Raw genomic sequence first — 22,079 nt, 5'->3', positions numbered from 1 at the left:
TGGCGAATCTATCTGGTTAGCGCCTGAGCCCCAGTTGGTTTTGTTCTTTTAGCCTCTATGTGTCAAACATAGCTTATTAGCTCCAACTCTGTATTAAATAGTGACCTCACATTGCTCTTATCGCTAGAAATGATCTAAGCATTACACCTGGTAACGGAATCTAATTCATTTAGGTCACTTGAGCCACATGTGAAGGACGAGTTACCCCAGTAGTGATGAAAATAATTGAAAGTGTGTGATTTTCACAAAATGAAAGGAATTAGTGACCTTTTTTCTGAAGTCTCTGCCCTCGTTAGTTAGTCTCTGTTCCACTCCTGTTGGTAATCGTAATTTCAAATCACCTTCAGGTGCACTTTGATTGTATTGTGGACATCACACATTTTGTGCCAATACTTTTAGAAATAGAGACAGAAATAGCATTATAGCATACCAGCTACAGATGTTCCTTTTCAGTGATAAATATTGTCATTGAATCAGAACAGAGAAGGCACATCTCTGGGTACAGCTGAATTGGGGCGTGGAGAGAGCAGGTTGTCTTCAGGGACCGGTGCCCCTCGCTCACCTGCGTCCCTACCTGCACCTGTACCTGCACCTGCCGCAGGATGTAGGTGCATCCAGTGGTCTCCCAGGTCACAAAATGCTTCCCCACCTGTGGCCTCCATAAGAAAGTACTCCAAAAAGCAAGACTGGACGTGTAATGTCCGTTCTTCTTCTAACAAGGTAGTTTGAAATTATGAATCATTTCTACTTCTTGAGAAAAGAAGAAAATGAGATTTTTTTTTAATGGATTCTTTTTTTGCACTCACGTGTGAGGCTGCTTTCAATAGTCGTTTAAACTGCTGGCATCCCCAACTTCAATGAACAGAGTCTCCCCTAAAACAGACAGGTTTGCTCTTGATTCTTCCCTGTCAAATTCGTACATTTGTGTACGTGTGAGAGAAGTTTGTGAGGAAAATTAAAACTGATTATTGATCAACGGTAGGAATCTTTTAAGCAGACCTCATAACCAAACGCCAGGATAATGTTTTCGTAAACTTCCAGGAAGTTCCACCAAACCCAATAAAGACACAGTATATAATTAAAGTTAGGATGTATTAATTAGACAGTCTGAGAGCTCACTTGGAGATAAAAGGACAACAGATGTGTCAGGGAGAAAAAGTTGACGGGCATTAGATAAAATTTAAAATCAAAAGCCTTCAAATCATCTTACGCTCTATTATAGCAGAATGATTGATTAGGTCAAAGTCTTGCTGACAATTTAACACATTCAGTTTGATCAGTTGGGCTGAGAATTTTTTTTTTCTCTTTCATATTTGCCTTCCCTTTTCCCCTAAATGATTTTGGAGATGATAGAAGAATATACAGTATATCAGACACCTGACAGAGGATTCCCTATCAGATTCCTGGCTTGGAGGGTTAAGCCTTGTTTGTATTTAATTCTTTGGTTTACAAGATGGAAACGTTCTTCAGTTTTATCATTGTCACCCACGTAGGTCAGGCTTGAGCAAAGGCAATGAACTGATTAATATTTACAAGTTGTAAAATTTACTGACTTTTAAAAAATAAAATCTCAGTAAAATCTCACATGCCTGGAACTTGATATTTAGTGGTGACATTCTCTCTTCTGTGTATTTATTACAAGTATAGAAGTAGTTTTACTTCCTGCTGGGATGTATTGATGGAGAATAATGAAGTTAACAGTCAGAGAGCAAGAGGCAGGCGCACACTTTCCCTTGGCCGATAGGAGCCCTTTAGATAGATCAGCGCCATCTCCTCTTTTCTCCCACCGGTGAAAGTATAAAACGAAATGACAACCGTCGGACCCTCTCAGGGGCTGAGTTGGTCTAACCTCACCTTTTGAAATAGGATGGGGGGGGGGGGTGCGTGTCATATGTTTTGATTTTTCCTCCCTTCTCTACTTCTCATCTCCTCATCCCTAGTTCACTTCATTGATACAAATCTCTTTTTTTTTTTTAATTTTTGAAATTTATTTTATTTATTTATGGCTGCATTGGGTCTTCGTTGCTATGCGTAGGCTTTTCTCTAGTTGCGCCGAGCGGGGGCTACTCTTTGTCGTGGTGCGCGGGCTTCTCATTGCGGTGGCTTCTCGCTGCGGAGCACGGGCTCTACGTGTGTGGGCTCAGTAGTTGCAGCACGCGGGCTCAGTAGTTGTGGCTCGCAGGCTCTAGAGCACAGGCTCAGTAGTTGTGGCGCACGGGCTTAGTTGCTCTGCGGCATGTGGGATCTTCCCGGACCGGGGCTCAAACCCATGTCCCCTGCATTGGCAGGCGGATTCTTAACCACTGCGCCACCAGGGAAGCCCCCAAATCTCTTTTCTTCTTTTCTTAGCTTTTCCGAATAAGGCCTTGGGATATGATTATAAGACATAAATCTTTGCAGGGCCGGGGGTGGGTGGGGTGGGGAGTCTTTGGATTTTAAAGGGAGAAGTCATCAAACAACGTGTCAGTGTCTTCACGCCTTTGTTGTGTCGTTACTGATCACCGCTGTGCTCAGCATTGTGGGTTTGATTCTCCTTTTTTTCTTTATCCAGATCCCCCCACAACTATCCCTCCTCTCACAACAACCACCACCACCACCACCACCACCACCACCACCACCATCCTTACCATCATCGCAGGTATGGTACCTTCATTGCCATTGCAGATGTCCTGAATGTACAGTGTCTTTCTGGTATGTATAACAAGAAGCCTAAAAGGTCCCTTTAACTCCTTGGAATGGAATTATTCCTTTATTTGGGAACTTGACAGACATTAGATACTGTGTTCTCAAGTCGACTCTTAAGGACCTCAGAAAAGTCTTTAACATCCAAGCATTTAACAGTAGATCAGATATTTTGCAGAATTCTTTTTTAAGCATCATCATGCAAAGCAAAATGCTAGGGGGAAAATGGCAGCCTGGCTCTTAGAGAACACGCGGATAGCTTGCGCTGAGCCACGGTTGACGAAACGGTAAGTATCCCGGCTTTGGATCTTCTTCTTGCCTTAATTTCATCTTAATCTACGTGAAGGAAAATACACACCCTTTAACATGTCCACGTGGGCCATGTTCCTAAATGCATCATCCTTTCTGCCCCAGAGAGTACCCACTGACCGTGTGTCACCTGGGTAGTCACCATCTGTTCCACTCCAGGCACTCGAGTACCCCTTCCTGCCCTCTGTTAAACATTGGAGGAACCACCGCGGTTGTCACTCTGTGGTTTAGCTCTTTGGACTGTCTGAAACTCCTATTCAAAGTGAGTTTCGCGGTCTCCTTTTTCTGACCGTCACTGAGGGAGGAGGTTATGCCCTCCAGCCCCTTCCTGGTTGGTCTCCAGCGGCTCTCAGTGCTTGATGTCGCTTGTCCGGGAGACTTGTTGGAGTTTTCTCTGCCGACCAGGGTGGGAAAGGTTATGGCCGCACCATGTCGACTAGACGTGCAGGATCTCCTTAGGTAAGACCATCCTTTACATTGACTTTCTGGAGACATTTTCAGTTTTCACAGGAGTTGGTGTGATAGACATGATGAAAATTCTAAGTGTTCAGGGAAAGAGGAGGCCTCATCGGTTTATGAAATATAACAATAGATTGTCTAATTTCAGTTTTCTTCACCTTTCTAACCATTACAGTGGAACAAAGAACTTTTAAATAAGCCACTAGTGAGCATGGTTCTGAATGATGTTTGCGAAAACATCGGTGCCTGCACTTAATTGAAAAGCTTCTGAAAATCCATCCATCCATCCAGTTGGTTTTTGTGTCTCACCCTAAACTCAGCTCCATCCAGGCTGCTTCCTAAATTCTTGTCTGTGTGTATTCCCCTTTTAGCTTTTTGTTAGTTTCTTCTGCTTCTTAAGTAAACTCAGTTTGTTAGCAGAGCGGAGAGATTCCTCCCACTTTCTGCATCCTTAATAAGCGCAACAAAGATGCTCCTCCCTGACTGATTTCCAGAGCAACCATGCTAACAACTTCCCTTGCTGCGAACCAGGTGTTTACCTTTCATGATTTCTTACCTTATCCGGGTAGTAAACCAATTAAGCTTGAGCTGCTGTGTACCAGGTTTTCATAGTTTCCTACAAACGGCCCTTTGGATGTCAGTGTAAATTACATCGCCCCTTTCGCCACTGCCCTGCATGTGTGAACCCATTAAGAAAACCCTTCCGTGGTCTGTTTTGTCTTTGCGGAAGTTGTCCGGGTGTGAGCCAGCCTTGATTACCTCTCCTTGTAGAAGGTTCCGTCTAGGTAGCTAGTCAGGTTTACATTTTAAGGCGGTCAAGGCCTTCATTCATTCGGCATAAATACCACATTTCTCTTTAATGTGGAACAGCACTTTTCATTTGTGGCTGGCCTCTCACTAGCTTAGGCTTTTTTTAAAATAGACCTTTCTTAACACTCTCTGAAATCCTCCCCCCTCACCATCAATCTCAGCAACTCAGCAGAGGTGCCTCAGTTCACAGCTCCTAAGCCTTCACTCCGGACTAACGCTAATCGCATGTCTTCAAACAGCTACAACTCTGTTATCACAGTTACAACCACAGAGACTCCATTTAAGAGGAAATTTTAAAAACAAACAATGCTATATTTCTGTCCACATCCCAGGTACCTTTATAGGGACTTGTCTGCTCCTCTGTCTCTCCTCCTGGCCTCTTTGCTCAAGGTAATATAAGATGATCTCATAGGTGCACTTTGGCCTCTTGGTATTAGTAGCTGAACCCGCTCTACACACAAAATGCATTTGTGGTGATGAATTCCCTGATTCTCTCTGGCACACCCAAGAGTCGTTACACTAAAATTGCCACTGAAACAACATTGTAGAATCCACTGCCTTAATGGATGTGATCTTACAGGCTTGCTGTGTCTTAACAAGCAGTCTTACATATATTTATCTTGCCCAGAAAGTGTACTTGTGGAATTTAACATTTGCTCCTTTCTTCAAACAGATGAAAGGTTATGGAGCTGAATGATTCCGTGTCCCATTTTAAAGGTCCAGGCTATCCCCTAGATTTAGATTGGTTCCTAAGAAATCTTCCAGACTGAATCCTGACAAATGGAGAGCTAAATTAATCTCCACTCTTCTTCTCTCTTGTACTGTTTGGTACATTACAGCCACCATTAGCCTTAAAAGCTTCAACAGCTAAATCTAGTGATATTAACATAAAGCCTCAGCTTAAAAAAAAAAAAAAGAGAGAGAAGAGGAAGAGGAAGCCCACGGGCATCTATTTCTTTTCTCCCAGGCAAATGCAGTGACTGAAACCCATTCCCTAGGTCAGCGTTTGGTTACAAGAAAAACATACAAATTGTTTTTAAATGCAATCGAAAAATGTTTTTAAACTTGAAAGGTCATAGTTGATTTCTGATGTCTCTGAAAGGAAGTGTTCCAGTGTTGTCTTTTATCTTCCATAACCAGAATAATCGAATTGTTCTCCCTGTTAGGGAGGCAGGCCTTCGTGAGTTCCCAGTCGCCTGACTCCCTCAAAATACGTTAAATTTTCATCCTGGAGGCCCTTGAAAAAGAGGAATTGTAAGCTCAATCTGACCCGATGCTGCCCGCCCAGAATCACAGGTGGGAGGGAGGAGCAGGGCGTCTCTGCCTCCCATCCGTCCTGCGTGGGGAAGCTCTCCTGACTTACCTGTGAAGTCCACGTCTAAAGATAGATTCACCTGCGGAAGATTTTTGCAGGCTCTAGAGTACTGAAAGGAGTGTTTGATGTCAATTTGCCATATCAACATTGTTATGGTTTTCTAACTATTCAGCCATTAATGTCATTAGAATCGCTTTCCAAATAAGAAACCATCTGAGGGATAAAATTGGGATGGGAGCCACGCAGAGCCTCCTGTGATTTCCCATAAGATTCTTTGGTGTCTCTGTTCTCTTTCATGTACGTTCATCTTCTGACCATATATTTCTGTTTTGACTATTGCTACTGGCAGACCCCCACTCCCTTTTTTTTTTTTTTTAATATCAAGTTGTCCATGTGGTTTCACTCATGAAGATATATGGTATAATATGGGAGAGCAAAATGCCTAATTTAAATTGCACTTTAAATCCATCCCTGGCATCCTCTGCGAAAATACAGAGACAGCCAACCATTACCCGGGGTAAGAGGCCTCCATGCAAATTCCTTTCAAAAGCCAGAATCAAAGAAAAATCTACTGCCATGGGAGGGTGGGGAGGGGGGAGGGCGTTGTTTGTTTTGTTTTGAACTTTCTTTGAAATTAGTTGACTTTGTATATTAGATGTACATAAAAATACCTGTTTTTGTGTTTGGTGATAGCTTTTGCCCCGGTCTGCCAGTTGGATCAATCATCTTAGGAAAATATTCTGTGTTTCCCTCCCTAGTTAATGTGGATATTGTTTTATTTCTGCCTGGTTTTGCCCTGAGTTACATGCTTGATGAGAAGTACCATAGAAAACACTCAGCGCTCAGTTTTAAACACCCTTAGCAGCTTAAATATAAAATTCAGGCCAGGAGGAGCTCAACCTGTAGGTCACATTTATACATGTGACTGTCATAAATTAAAAAATTAAAATCACCTTAGAATAAGAAATGAATAGCTACAGGGCCAAATTCTGAAACACATTTAAGAATCCTTTCATAAGAATGAAGTAGGTCATTTCTAAATGAGTTTTTCTCTTTTTGAAAGTACATATCCAATTAAATATTTTGTGTTTCTTGGAAAAGAAAACAGTAAGGTTTTTCTTATTGTTATCTAATCACTCAGTACCCAATATACCTTGGAGAAAGTGAGTCCCACCCCCAGGCTCACATTATTATTTTGGCATTCATAGCCTCCCATCCTAAGCTTTTTTGTGTGTGTAACGTGGGTCAGGTCACATAAATAAAGAAGGTGAGAACAGCCCTTATCCTTCAGGCGGATGCCAAATTGGGGAAACTCAACAACCAAGCACATGTTTTCAGTTTCCTAAGTACAAAGGAAAGAAGTACACCTGTCTTAAGACTGACTCTGTAGCATGACCAGCTAAATTACAATAGAGAGCTTTGCTCCACATAGAGCTGTCTGTTCTCCAGGGTCTTAGCGTCATGATTGCTACTCTGTGCTCTTGATATCTGCATGACGTAAGGGGTAATGCTTTTAGGCATTCATTCAACGCGTATCAAGGACCCATAATATGTACAGCACTGTGCTAGTGCCCACGGAGACAGAAAATTCTTGGAACCCCTTAAAATATAGCTGAGGTAATAGGTTATACCCACTGGAACTCCTTAGCAGGAGATACTGTGCACTTAGGGCTAATTCAGAAGATTGAAGAGACTGTCACAGGAGACGTAGAATTTGGTCTGTGCCATCAAAGAATGGATAGAATGTGGATAAGAAAGGATGGCATTTGGGAAATTAAGCATGAAGGCCTAACTTTACTTCACGCATCCATCGTCAGTGTTTGTGTCTGTTGTGTGTATTTATGTTCGGGATATATATTAAGGCACTGTTGCTAGGAAATATACAGCTCTCATCCTAGAATGTTTACTAAATTGCCTTTTTTCGAGAGTTGGCATCTACTCCATTAAGACTGTTTTTCATTCATCATTTATTGAATACTTATCGAATGTTAGTGATACACATACCAGTATGCCTGGTGACAAGAATATTATTAGGGCACTAGTAGACACTCATGAGCCACCTGTTTTGTAATGAGCTCCCTTTCCAAGTTTTTGCCCCAAAAGTGCATGGACCATGTTTTTCCATACTGTCTTAAGTGTGTACATTTTTATTTTTTTTGATGATGATAAACTTATTACAAATAGCATCATAGCCAACCAGTTTTTGACCCGTATTGACTTATGAGGGAATGGAAGAAATTAGTGATGAAGGTCACCTGATTCTGCATTTTTTTTATAAAAGGAACGAGAGATGGGAAGTCAGTGAGATTTTTTTTTTCCTAATGCTTCTATCATCATTTCCATACTCTTATGTTCCTTGTTGAAAAATAACCCAAGAGAGAGGGAATTGACATGTTTTCATACTAAAGATTCATGCACAACAGTGCAAAAGAATAATCTCATAAATACAGGTTTCTTAGGATTAGAAAGTTGGAGCTATCTCAGTGGTGGGAAATAAAGGACTTGGCAGGAAGGACCCAGCCCTCCAGGAGATGAATATAAACTACTACTTCTAGAGCTGCTCCCCCCTCCCCGCCATCGCCCTCCTGCATCCCTCTTTTCCTCCCCTCACGGGTGCCTCACCCGTCTCTGCCCCTCCTCCCGCCCAGCACTGACACACAACATAGGATAGGAATTGTTTTCCTTGTTAAATGAAACCACGGTACAGGTGGTTATTATTATTATTATTTTGAGAACATCTGGTTTGCAAATGAAAAGATCTCAGGGGCACAGTAGCACTTGTGAACAATTCTGAAGAAGCTTTTAACAAAACTTGAAATTAACCGAAAAGAGAAGAAAAACAACCTACTCCCCTTCCTGCTGTTACGGGGCACACTACCTCTTCACTCAAAGGGGAGATGACAGGAAGACAGAAGAAAGCTTTCTTATGGGTCTCCTATTCGGGCCTTTTAGCTTCAGTTCCGTTCCTATCCATTTCTCCCATCCCTGAGCAATGGGAGTTTAATTAAAGCTGAACATAGATGGAAAGAAAATTAACCGGGAAACCAGTAGAAAATAAATTTCAAAGTTTAATTTTCCAGCAGCTATGTTTGCTTTCAATAGATTTCAAATATGTCAAAAAGAAAGAAAAAGAGGGAACTATACTTAATATATATTGGCCAGCACAGCACCATCGTGAGAATAAAACCATCAGGGGAATTCCTTGCCTACCCTAGCGTCTAGCTTTAAAGCAGCTCCATAACACAGACTGAAGGGGAATTCAATTAAGAAAACCCATTGGCTCCTTATTGACTTTAGTTAAGAAAATAAACCGAGGGAAAGTGTATTAAAATATGTCTGGACTGCTTAACATGCTTTCATTTAAGCTTATGACAATCAAAATGGCAGAATTTAAATTCTTTACAATTAAGCTCTGCTTTCGAGCAGATTGGGTTCTCCGGGTTATTACCCTATGCAATTTTTAATGTACACCCTACTCACACCCTCCCCCCTCCCCCCCAAATGCAGCCTTGCAGTGAATCTGGGCATTATAAAGCAGGAGTACCATAGAGCAGTTGGAGAAGAAAAAGTATTTAAGGTTGTGAATTTGATTTCGTTCCTGGATTTTCATTTTCATTTATGGCACCCGTTGTGTTTGAGACCACGGACTAATTTATGGATTAGTTTTAAACCCCCAGTCTGTCACACTCAATGAACAATTCTAAGTTGGAGAGAATCCATATGAAAGGATTAGAATGTGCCACAGTGGAGCTTACACATGACTGTTTCAGCTAAACATTGTCCAGCTGCCTCGCATGCGGTTTTTTTGTTGTTGTTTTTGGTTTTGGGGTTTTTTTTTGCTACTTGGTTAAATGGATGGTGTCTCTAATCTGACACATTGTCTGAGCCTTTTGATTTTGAAAATATCTGATACTGCCATGTGAAATATAGGTGATGTTTAATTTATTCAAGGTAGGGTCCCATAAACTGTTTGTATGGCTGGGAGACTGAAAGTCGATATTCAGTGAAATGTTCATCTTTCAAATAGCAGTGCAGGCCCTGCCCTTGGATACCTTGTTTAATTATACTCATAAAACAGCTAGAGAGTGACTGTTGAGACCATACACACTTAACTGGGTTTGCAGGAACGTGGGATTGTTTTTTCTTGACCATATAAAATAAATGTACAATAAATTTCTCCCTCATTGTAATTAAAATTAAAATAGAGACAGTAGCTCAAAGAGGCTTTTTTAATTTCATAACGCTACACCACCATAAGTCCAGCTCAACTTTCTGTGACCTATTTTTCTCCTAGGCCTAGCGCAAAGATTATTTTTTAAAGGCAGCCGCAGAATGAAGTTTGAAACAGCCTCTGTTAGGGCAATTAGGCACTCTCATTTTTCAAGTTAATTAGAGCCTCCGTTATTTTCTATTGGAAAGTTACTGTTTGCATTTTGCCTGTACACTTAGAATGTTATCAAACAACATAGTGACCCCACAAGTTGATGCACAGGGGTGGGCTAGCACATCTCTCCAGTCTCCTGATTAGGATACCTTAATAAATCCTACTTCACAGAGCCGCACTCACTTCAGAGCCAGGGTGTCTGTGGTTTCTGCATGAAGTCGTAATGCAATTATGAAGGAGAATTAGATTCTGTCACAATGCTCTCCTGCGGGGAGCACAAAGTCACTTCTAAAGATTTTTTTTTTTTTCATTCTTTACTTGAAATAGCCTCTGTTCAGATACCACACCAGATGCTCTTAGAGAAATGGAATCAGCGACTCCCCCGATAACACCCTCAATCTCCGTCTCAACTTTGTAGCCAAGCCTGTGTGTCTGCTGCCGTCTCCCGCTCCATTACTGATCCCTGGTTTTGCCATTCCCAGCTGCAGTAACTGTGTTGTTTGACTTGAACATGTGTTTGCTTTTCACTGTTTTAGAACCGTGTGTTTTCCTTCTCAACATCCCTTTCTCTTCCCTGTTGGGTGCAATTGATGGATTTCCCATCCCCAGAATGGGGAGGCAAGCTGCACTGTGAACTTTTCTTCATTTATTCCCTGGAAGTGTACACCCAGGGAAGTGTACACCCAGCTTCCCTTAGCTTGATTTCGTCATAAAGCTGACATGATGTTGTGACGTAGGCAGGCAGTAAATTGGGGAGTTGTCGGTTAATGCTAAGACATTATTTTTGAGGACCCTTAGATTTTACTCCAACCCCTTTCTTTCATTTTATACTAATGATTTACCTGGTGAAAATAAAGCATATTAGAAGTGCTGCTACAAAAATAACGAGCCAAAATGTTTATTGCTTTTTTAAAAAATTAATTTTGGAAAAAAGCCAGTGTCTAGCCATAAAATATATTAACTTTCATATAAGTGTTTCTGTACAAATGTGCATTTGATTTTGCCCCTCCAATTGAAAGCACCTCAAACTAACCCTTGACTTGGATGTTTCAAGTAAGGAGACATGTCAGACGTGTCATGAGCATCTGATGTAGAGATGTTTCATATGAACAATTTTCGGTATTGTTTTTTAACTGCTTCTTTATGCATACAGACTTGTAAGTAAGTATTGCGTTCTGATGTGGTTTATTTTATGTTTTTCTTTCCTTCATTTGTTCTTCAGAAACTTAGCTATAAGTTATATTAAGCTGTAGTGGCCTCTCGGACTTCTGGTTAATTCTGGCTCCTTAGAAGGGCTCTGATTTTTCGATGGTCTAGGGTTCTGAGGAAAGGGGAATTGAAGGGGAACACTGGTGTGAATTCATGTGTCATATTTATAAATCAGAAGCACCAGGCTTGTTAGACCAAAAAAAAAAAAAAAAAAAGTTACATTTGGCATTCTGGTGCATTTAAACATTGCCTCTGTCAAATCCAAAAGAGTCTTTTGGTGTCTCCAGAACTCATGAAAATAATTACCAGCTTATTAAATAGCTGCATGATAAAAAAAGGATGGGTAACTACTTGCAGTGTCAACCCAGAATCCCACTACAGCTCGACATGACCAGCTCATGTGTGAGTGTCTCCACTCCTTTCTGGCCAGAAGGGGATCGTGGAGGGAGACACCTTGAGAAGACAGAACTGAAAATTAAAACCCGGCCAGATGGGTTGACATTGGAATGAAGTTGGCTAGAAGAAGGGTATTAAAACGACTCTGGGAAAAGAAAGTTGCCGTGCATTTTGTTAGATATTTATCCCACTTCCCCTCGAGCCAAAAAGAAAAAGAAAATTTCTGGAGTCCCCTGAGGAATTTCCTGTGAAGAGGAACCAATATAGCAGGCCTGGTTTTGAAGCCTGGTAGAAGGAGAAAACTTGAACGGCATTAGAAATAGAAGAAGAGACAAACCACGGTTTCTTCCATAACAAGTGCATCTGGCAGTGAAAAAACCTCACGTGCCATCTCCTGATTCACCCTGAAGGCAGGACTCCTGGCAGCTCACAACAGTGAATGTGGTTCTGGATCGTGAGCAAAGGGACGGCTGGATGCTTTAATTTTTGGAATGTCACATGATGAGAAGTGGCATTTGGCAAATTATGTGGACTTGGGTGTTTTCCATGCAAGACTTCTTGCCCTTAGATTGTAACATAGTAAGATCCGCAGAGTGGAAGATGGGTGAGTGGTGAGTATGAGTGTGTGTGTGTGTGTGTGTGTGTGTGTGTGTATAGAAACTAATCTGAAAACCTTTAACATGTTCAACCTCCCAGTTAATTGAACTTTCCAGCTGAACCCTGCTGAAATAACACACTGGATGGAAAACTTGAACCCATATATTCATCTACAGGCATCTGCGCATGAGCCATAAAAGGATCCTAAACGTGCAGTTGATTCAGCGACGCCTGATTGGCAGTCGTAAAGCCTGAGCGCCTGGGTGGGTTGGGTGAAAACAAAGGCAATGTTTGAATGTATGAATCTGTTGTTCAGCCAGCCTTCCGACTGAGCTACCCTGTCACCGTCCTGAGCCTTGATGCGTTCCGAGCCATCTATCAGTCACTGAGTTGGCACTGGTGTTTCTCATCACTTCGCATGTTCCCCTGACTATTGACTAGCAAGTAGATGTATCCTGGCAAGACCCCCAGAACCAAAGAATCTACTGTTTTCCTCACTGGCTCGCAGCTTTGAGCTGAAGGCATGTCTTAAAACAGTGCAACTCACTTCAAATGCTTTTGGCTTTTCATTTATTATTGCTTGTCACGCGATGTTCTTTGACGGCTTGCTCATATATTATCTGTTCCATTTTTTTTCCATTTTCCCTTTTTTTTGCATGCCGTTCCTCCTGTTTCTTCCCTTCCTCCAATCCTCTGTTCCCGTCTGTAGACACCACGGCGACGACAGAACCAGCAGTCCACGGTTGGTACCACATTACTGTTTATCTACTTTCTCAGCACTGCTGAACGGCAAGGCAAGCCTGGGAAAAAGAGCAATGGAGTCTTCAAGGGAAACTGTGTTCCGAGTAGACGGACCTCATAAATACACTCTAATTTGTGAGGCTTGAAAGGATTTCGAGTCTTGTCATTTCTGTTGTGAGTTCAGTGTTCAGTGGTTGCAATCTGAGATCAGGCCTCCCTGTCGGCTGGCTGGGCTGCAGGAGTTTTAGCTGCACGGTAGCCCTTAATTCTATAATGCCGCCAGACATTGAAATATACGGGACTCCAAAAAAAAACCTGCTATTTGCCTAAAAATCATAGCATCTGAATTAAAGGCCCAGTTGCTTTCTTCGTTCATAGGCTAGAATCTTAGGTACATTTTTGCAGAGGAGTCATTTATGTCACTTAGTAGTCGAGACTGAAGGACAGGTCAGGGCGGAAGATTCCTGTTTAAATTCATGACGTAGGGATGAGGAAGAACATTGTTCTTCTTTAATTATCATATTTACCTCCACGGCCTCTTGCAGGTTCACCCTTAATCTCCATGTGTGCATAAAAGTTTATGCTACCCTTTGGCAGGAAACATCTCCAAACAAGAATGATACCATATGTACGTTTCAACAGCATTAACTGGGACTTAGAAAAAATAATTTCTGTGTGGGTACCTTGTAGGCAGAATACTAAAAAAGAAAAAACTCGTCACGATGTTAGCCAAAAGCTGATAAAAACCGAGTAAATGAAGCTCAGCAGGGGACATCAGGAAATACTTTTCCGAATTTCTCCACTGACTTCCTAGGTTGGAATAGGTCCATTCACTTTTCTATATGTCTCCAATCAGAAAATGAGAATCATGTTTCATCCGTATATTACTTTATTACTTAGCTCACATCTCACCCTGGCGATATTGTGCTTTGGAGAAAGATACGTTGGTTAAAAATGGGCTGAATTTTAATAACTGAATTCAAGGGAATTATTTGGTAAAGGGCCTTTTTACATCGCTTTGCACATTGTGCAGGATTGAAATCTATCAGTTAAATGACAAGAGGTGATCAGCCAACCCTATGGTGTTCATTCAACTTCTGGAGAAAGAATTCTTCCTGGCACGACTGACCTTCTTAAACAGACCTGCATTTGAGGACTTAACCAGTTAGAAATCTCTGAGCAAAACCTGTGCTGTGTGAGCTGTCCTTGAAGGTCAGGCCTTTATGCTTGGCTGACCAACCCCCATATTTGGACCTTCTGATGAGAAATTCTGAGAAAGCAAAACAGACTTGGGTATGGGGCAGTATCCCTCCCCACCCTAACCCACCTCCCCATGCCCTCCCTGTCACTGGCACAAAGGGAAAAGTTCATAAAATTAGTTAAAGGGCCAGATACACCGACAATCATGAGAAATCAATTAGGTAAAAAACTTCCACTTTCCAAGGTAATGCCCCATGGTGTTTTCTACATCTCAGACACTGCACTCCATTAAGCTCAGTTATTTGTAAGTTTCATCATTAATTGGGCACTTTCTGACTTTTATCGATTATTCTCAGAGCTTTAAGGCTATTTTAATGTAGTTCAAGAGACTTTTGTTCTATTCTTTTCAAGATGCTTTAAGTTCTGAGCTTTCTATAATTAACTCCAGGGTCAAATGTAATCATAAGATTCCTGAATTCTGTGAGATCTTTGAAGAGATACTGATCATTTATCTCAAGACTCCAGACTTCTGTTTTCTAGGTCCCTTCAGTAACATTTGTGTAGTTACATGACTCTAATAGTTGTAGGTCTTGGAGTTGGGTGGGGTATTCAAGGTAAAAAATATGTCCCCTGAGCTGAAAAATGAGAAATTAATTTAGGGGCCAGTCCTGATGTTAGGATACTGGTATTTCAACATGTATTTCTCTATGGAGAAAGAAAGTGAAGGTGATCTCTTTTTGTGGTATAATAAAGAGACACTTGGAATAGGACTCTAGCATTCATGTGACAGGAAACAGAGATGCCTGTGTACTGTGAGAAACAACCACTGTCTTATTAGTTCAGGAATAGTGTTCAAGCCAGCAATGTCTCAGTAGGATGTTATTGACCAGCAGTGAATGAGAAGTATACCTACAGCCAAGAAATTTGGGGAGAAAAAAAAGGAAGTAAGAACAGTATAATATATATATATGTGTGTATGTGTGTGTATATATATATATATATATATAATATATGATCATCATATATAATATATGATTCCTTAGCAGGTAGAGAGAAGTGATAACCCAGGTTGATTCCTATAAAATGCATTTATAAATACATGCTCCAACTTGTCTACAACCCTCACAGCATTCTCCCAAAGGGATCTGACCCCTCTTTTCAACAGCATACTCTCCAGCCCACAGCAAAAGGCTTTAATGAAAGCCAAAGTAATATCTAGAATTTTACTTGACAGGGGGAGAAAGTCTTCCAGGTCAGTTGTCAGGATAGAAAAGGCAATAGAATATGATTGGAGTTAGAAAGCAGGGGACCACATTTCCAAGGAGATGAGGATATAGAACTGATTTTATTCAAATGACTTATGGGTAAAACCCAGCTTCTTCCGTATAACAACCATGTGACTTAGATTCATTTGAGAATAATCTTGAGATGCTCATGTTGGAGATCTGGGCCTAGAAAAATGTTGTGGTTTGATAACTTGGCAACTTAAATGACAAGACGTACTGGGTCAGCCATTTGTGACCATTGTACTGGTCTTAGAAGTTTTCATACTGGATTTCCCTCCATACTTCTCTTTTCTTTTCTAAAAAGGAAAAAAAATAATTTTACAAAATGTTTTCCCTTTGAAGACTCATTAAAATATTTTATTCAAGCTTGTGTTGCTAGAGTATGTATGAAGTATATCAGTTGTTTATGTATGTCGACCTTTTGTTCTTACCAATATCTGATTAGAATAAGCATGTATTGGAAGGTTAGAAGTGCATGGGCATGATTCAAAAGCAAATGGATTTTCTCCAAAAAGAAATCAAACAACAGTCAGCCACAGTGTGTCTTTAAGGATATAATTGATAGTACAGTGAAGATAAATGTGAGTGTAAGAATGGGATTCCTAGACTAGGGTGACGGAAGGGATCTTTGAAGAAAGATCTTGAGCATTTGTGTTTTTGGAGCTCATCCTTAAGGCCTGGACAGGGAAGAATCCTGTGTTATGTGTGCATGTTGAGCAATGCAAAAAAACACTCTGCCAAATCCTGGTACCACATGGTCTGAAATTTGTGGCAGAAATGCATGAGTGACGTTAAGCACGGATGGTGTACTCGTTCCTATGATTATAGATGTGTGGGTGCGTGTGATGGTTTTTCTTTGTTTGTTCCAATGTGGGGCGCTTCTCTGTAAGTGTCTTGTGCCTTGTTCTTTTTCTGCCCCGTGTGTCCCCTCTCCCTTCCCCCACCCACCTCCCTCGTGTGAGGTTTTGGGTGACAGCATGCCCGTGGTCTGGAATAGTGCTTGTGCTTTTGCTGCACTGCGGTCAGCTGGCTTCCTCTGGGTTTGGGGTTCTCTCTCTCTCTCTCTCTCTTTCTCTTTCTCTCTCTCTCTCTCTGTCTTTCTCTTTCTCTGTCTCTCCCCCCCTCCGCCCCACCGCTATTTCATTATTTTCAAGTCTACCTGTCCTTTTGCTTTCTACCTCTTGGTACAGTAGAAGCTGATGATCTCATGAATTTATAATCCCAAATGAGTTATTAACTAGTTTTTAATTTAGTATGCAATTGTAGTGAGACTCAAACTGGGAACCCCTGTGACATAATTTTTCACTTTCAGTTTTGGTTTCAAAATGTTTGGCGTGTGCTAGATACATGCTTATCCCCTAGACCTCTGCCCTTAGGCAACTACCCCATGGATCTCTCCCTTTCCCTGACTTACTTCATAAGTCGTGCAAGCCGTGATGGAATTCTAAAAGCACATGAAATTTCTTCTCTTTCTATTCAATTGTGGGGAAATTCTGAAGCCCATTTTAAAGAAAAATAGCCAGCAGTGCGCATTATTACAACCTCTATGTCCACCATCTGTGTATGCACCCCTCTGCACATCTCTCTGTATGAGTACACAACAGTGGCATTCGAAGGCTGTCATTCAGTCAAGGGACTCTGCAGACATTGTATGTTCTACTCAAGAACAAAGCTAAAGAGGTTTATGTACGAATGGCTGCAGGACCTGAAGATTGTGTTTCAGCCTTGATATGCAGTTTGGAAACAATGTGCTACTGTTTAACGGCGTGAACCAAATATCTGCTAATGGGACGAAGGGAAAAACTCTCCACAAAAGCTGACAAAGCAGGAAGAACAGGATGACTGACTGAGCATTTAGATTAAAACTGCCGGGGCGTCTGAACTCTTATGGCTGGTGATGGAAGTAACAGATTCCATAATATGGCCAAGTGATCAGACATATGCTGCTTAGGTAAGAGAGAGACCATCGCCTACTTTTTCATAATGGGAATGATACTAGGGCCAGTGGGAAGTTTTTGTTTCCTAGAGGTTTTATTTGATCATTCTATCTTGAAATTTTCAGGAAAAAAAAAAAAAAATGGAAACCCTGATGAATTGAGCCCCAAACATTTAGATTTTACTTGACCTTGACCTTGAATTTAACTAACTCTAGGATTTCTTGCTGTTTCTAATTTTTGAGGTTTTCCTTAACCTGGTTTAAAATTGCTACGCCATACATACCATTTTTAGAAGCCAGCGATTTCTGCTGGAAAGGAGAAGTAACAATACCAACAGCAGAAGCACTGTCTGAGGAGGCTTAGGGCACGTGCAGCACGTGATTGACAGCAACACGAAGGAGCAAAAATCACGTCTGCGGAAGAGACGATTCTCGTGCGTGTATTAAATTATCGTGTTTGCACCTTAGGATTTTATTAATTGCTCAAAAGAAGATCCCATATGGACCAAAAGTAAACTTTCATTTGTTTAACAAAGTTTAAAGAAATGTGTTGAATACATTTTAATTGAAGTGACCAGGAAGGGCTTGAGTGGATGATATGAAAAGTTCAAGAGAAAAACCCCAGAAGTAATTTCCCACTTACTGTTAAATGGTGGAGTTTCCTTTTGAAGACTATTCTCTGCCTCACAAAATGCATCTTTGTCTTTTTCTTTGAGAAAAATGAGACCTGTATAATTTTTATCACGAAAGAAAGCTACCTAAGCCAAAGCAATTTTTAGGAGGTAAATTTTGCTTGTCCTCACTTGTACACTCAGTGCTTCAGCAAACTCTTCCTAATTATATTTATTTTGAAATTATCCAACTATGGCGGAGCACTATAGATTCATAAAATACAATAGTAGTGCAAAAACAAATTTAATGTCACTAACCTAGATGGCTTCCCACTTTCAGACATAATCTGAGCTGTAGATTCCAGATGATTTGGTATATTTTTATGCCATTAAAAATGACAGTTTCATCTTTAATGAGGTGTGTATAAACTGTCGCTTTTTAATGGGAAACTTTGCATATCAATGATATTTCATAAACATATTTGTCTTTATTTTTTAAAATTAGCTTTCTAATGCCCTCCCCAGGGAAACAAGCCTTCAGCAGTAAAGATACCTACTTGAAACATCCTCGTTTAATATGGTTCAGTGGCTGCCAAGCGTGTATGTAGAATGCTTTGATATTCGTTGGGCCACCTAGAAGTGAGGGATTAGCCTCCTGAGAACTGCAAATTCATAATTAACTACAGAGGAGAACTTTATGTTGCCCATTTATAACAATTATTCAAATAATTGTATTCATCAGTCTTTATACAATGAATAAAGCCAATTAGAATTAGGAACACTTTCAACCAATCAGATTTCAGAACCAGTGGATAACATCCCTACTCAGTTGCCTCTATAATTTATTGCATTACTCATTGCTTTCCCATAGTTGCCTAAATCCATAGTTTGGGAACATCCGTGGACTTCAAATCATCCCATTTTTAATTGGCACATGCCATTGAATATTGGCAAGGGTCATGATGGAAATTCTTCAAGAGCTGGTATGACGCTTCCTTTCACAGCACCAACCTAGCTATCAATATTCATTTGGCTTCTTTATAAAACAACTTACAAAATCCAAGCTTTTACTGTCCATTTCTACATTAAGTGTTTCTGTTGATTTGGGAGCTTTTGAATAGTGCGGTCAGTTTGACATTGCTTGTTTCCAGAGCATTTGTTTTAGTTGGTAGTTCACTTAGCATTACTCCCAAATCATTAATTCAGCAAATACTTACTGAGCTTATATTTTGCGCTTGGCTATAAGAGAAGGGAAAGATGAACAAAGAAACAAGACATGCCCCTCATTCCTGTTTAATAGGTCCGCAAGTATCTTCAAAAGTGACAAATCTCATCAGAGAAGGATTAGCCAATTGTTGTGCAAATGAGAAGACCTGGAGGTCTGCACAAACCAGACACGACTTTGTGGTGTTTTTGACTTCATTAAAGGAGCAGCCTGCAAATACAGGAAGAGGAAAGGGAAGCCATCTCCTAACTGCGCCCCCCATGGTCTATCTGCTTTCCCCTTCACCTCTTTTCCTTCCAGGCAGAGCTAGCCGAGAGCCATCCCAGCTGGGCAACATTGGTGCTAACTTGGATACAGGCATTTCAAGCTCCACTTGATTATCTCCTGACCTAACTGCTTTTTCAGCTTTGAGGGTTTCATTTTTTCAGGAATACCACTGATTTTTGAAATTCTCTTTTTGAAAAAAAAAATCATTTTGCAAATCAGATTTTCTGATGAAGGCAAACTGCAGTTAGCAGATGCCATACCATTTTGAAATAGATGATCCAAGATCATCATCAATTGATAATGAACTGTGTTTGTCATTCTTGCCCAAGGATTTCAATTTACAGTAAAATGTGAACTAAAACTTACATACATCAGTATGTAACCTCTAAATATATTTGTATTTAAGAGATCTATCAGAACATCAATAGCTAACAATCAGGCTTTATTGTTTTCTTTCTGCATGCTGTTATGAACGAGTGATTTGAAACATTCACCTTCACGTTTCATGTGCTTTGAAAGTGGAGACTGAGGAATCTTTCTGCCTCAATTGTGTATCTATAACAAAATGAAATGATTGGAGAAACGTACTTATGGATTAATACATTCAAGCTATCCATAAAAGAGAGCGAGAGATGGCAAGAGATTTGGCTCATGTTTTTTTTTTAAGAAATTCATCCTCAGTTCTTAAGTGTTTTGTTTATGTGCCTTGAGGAATGAAAAGAAAAACGATTTGTTTTTACTTGTAAGGCGTTACTCAGTTGCCCAATTCCGCAGAAGAGCTGGCCAGTGAGGACCTCTCAGGTAAGGGCTAGTCATTAGGTAAAAGGCTCTGCAGTGTCCAACCTGTGGGCCCTCCATCCACTTCCACAATACGGCCATTTGGATCGCTGAGCAGTCAATTCGCAATTGTGGATTTTAAGACTAAAGAAAAAAAAACAGATTTTTATGAACACTTTCTTCCTCCCCCCACCTCTCTTCCCTGTGTATTTTCAGATTGTATATTGCGTGTATATTTCAGATTGGGGGCTGACCTGCTGTAATGACCTCCAGGTCAATAATGACCTCCAGGTCGAATCATCTTTGGGATTACACCAAAGCCACTCTGTTCAGTGGCTGAAAATAATTTTTATGTTCTAGGCATATAATGGTTCATGAGAAATTTGTTGCATTTCAAAGCTGTTTAAGGATGTTGGATTATGAGACAAGATCTTTATTTTTTAAAAAAACAAACCCTCATATTGACCATCTCCTTCTGTGGAATAGACTAGAAAAGCCAGGTCATAGTTAATCTTAGAAGGAGGGGGAGGGGAGGGGAAGGAAGGAAGGGGGGGGCAATTGTTTTGTCACACACCATGATGCAAACTAATTATCCACCTCAGACCTTTTTCACAGCACACTGAGCTCTTGCAAAAGTAGGTTTCATGCTTGATTCCAGGATTTAGGTGTTACTAATCCAAAATAAGAAGCATATCCTAAAAAGGAGGGGAAGGAGATTTAAAATGGTCAGAGCTAAACAATTATATGAGCTCCCATGATGTTGTGGGACTTCACTGCCAACCAGCTGCAGCTTTTGAAACATTTTGATCAGTTGCTTCTTAATAAGTCAATAAGGAAGGGCCCTTCCTCATCAGGAGAAACCAAGGCAGAGGACTGTAGGCGCTGACTCCAGCCTTTTGGAAACAAGGGTTCCATGTTGCCCTTCTTGAAGAGATTTCACTGCAGCTCCCTTGAATAGCTGGTTGCTGAGGTGCAGCTTTAACTACAGGTCTTACTTACCCAGTGAGAGAATAAGATAGTACCACTGTCTTTCACAAGCAATAGATTTATTGCCTCCTCTGTGCTTCTGTCAAACCTCAGGGACGCCTTTATTTTTCTGCTACGTAGCATGTCCCAGTTTGAACTTGGCTGATGGATTTTCCCACAGAGTGGAAGCTCCAGGAGGCCATATTGGTTTTGTTCACTGCTGTACACCTGTCGTATCATAAGCACGCAGTTGATACTTGTTGGGACGAATAAATGAATCCCAAATCCCAAGGAGTTTAGATAGATAAATAAATAGACGATTAGAAACATAGCCGGCCATCAAAGGAGTGTTTTATTTTTGCCTCTTGTTTGTGGTATATTTAGAGAAGTCGCAAACACGTCAGCCTGATAGTCTTTGGAAATAGGAGCAAGTGAGTCCTTCTCCCTGCTTAGAATATCATGCTGAGTGTAAGAAGACTGACTCCTCAGTTCGGGCCCTGACCCTAAATAAAAGAGCCCTCTGACACAGTGGCAATTGCATCTTCTCAAGGATCCTAAGAAGGGACCACGTTCTCCTTGGCCCTGATCCCTCTCAGCATATCAGCCAGACAAGGATCACTCGGATACGCAGAAGTCATTTTTCTCCTCTTTAGGAAAAGGGGACTAAATCAGCCCTTATCCCTTCCCCGAACATCATCAGTTAAGGAATAGTCCAGGTCTCTCGGCTCTGCACCAAGTCAGAGGCAGCCTTGCGGCAGCTCTGTCAATCACCCCTGAGTCGGGAGTGATAAACCAACAACTGTGTGTGTTCATAATAATTTGGTTAAATTAATAATTACGTTGTCCCCCTCCCCTCCCCCGTCCAGGAACGCTGCAGTTGTGCATTGCGAAGGAGCCATAAGTCAGGTA

General features: G+C 41.0%; 1 protein-coding gene and 1 long non-coding RNA gene across 7 annotated transcripts in view; both read left to right on the top strand.

The window, feature by feature from the left end:
- Positions 1-22,079, top strand: part of CADM1 (cell adhesion molecule 1) — a 325,103-nt gene that overhangs the window by 288,036 nt on the left and 14,988 nt on the right. The window contains exons 8-10 of one of the 6 annotated variants that reach the window (XM_082339770.1): positions 2,552-2,638; positions 12,871-12,903; positions 20,175-20,228. The exons of 1 other annotated variant lie outside the window; for it this stretch is intronic. In XM_082339770.1, the coding sequence (XP_082195896.1) occupies positions 2,552-2,638; positions 12,871-12,903; positions 20,175-20,228 (174 nt within the window). The remainder of the gene's footprint in view (positions 1-2,551; positions 2,639-12,870; positions 12,904-20,174; positions 20,229-22,079) is intronic. 4 more of the 6 variants (XM_082339773.1, XM_082339771.1, XM_082339774.1 and 1 more) reach the window with 4 other exon arrangements.
- LOC309604816 lies at positions 12,914-20,090 on the top strand. The gene is made up of 2 exons (XR_014231080.1): positions 12,914-18,918; positions 19,236-20,090. It is a non-coding gene; the product is annotated as an uncharacterized lncRNA (long non-coding RNA).

The sequence above is a fragment of the Balaenoptera borealis genome (genome assembly GCF_965194805.1).
Source record: "Balaenoptera borealis genome assembly, chromosome: 11".
NCBI lineage: Eukaryota > Metazoa > Chordata > Mammalia > Artiodactyla > Balaenopteridae > Balaenoptera > Balaenoptera borealis.
This window is presented reverse-complemented; position numbering and strand designations above follow the sequence as displayed.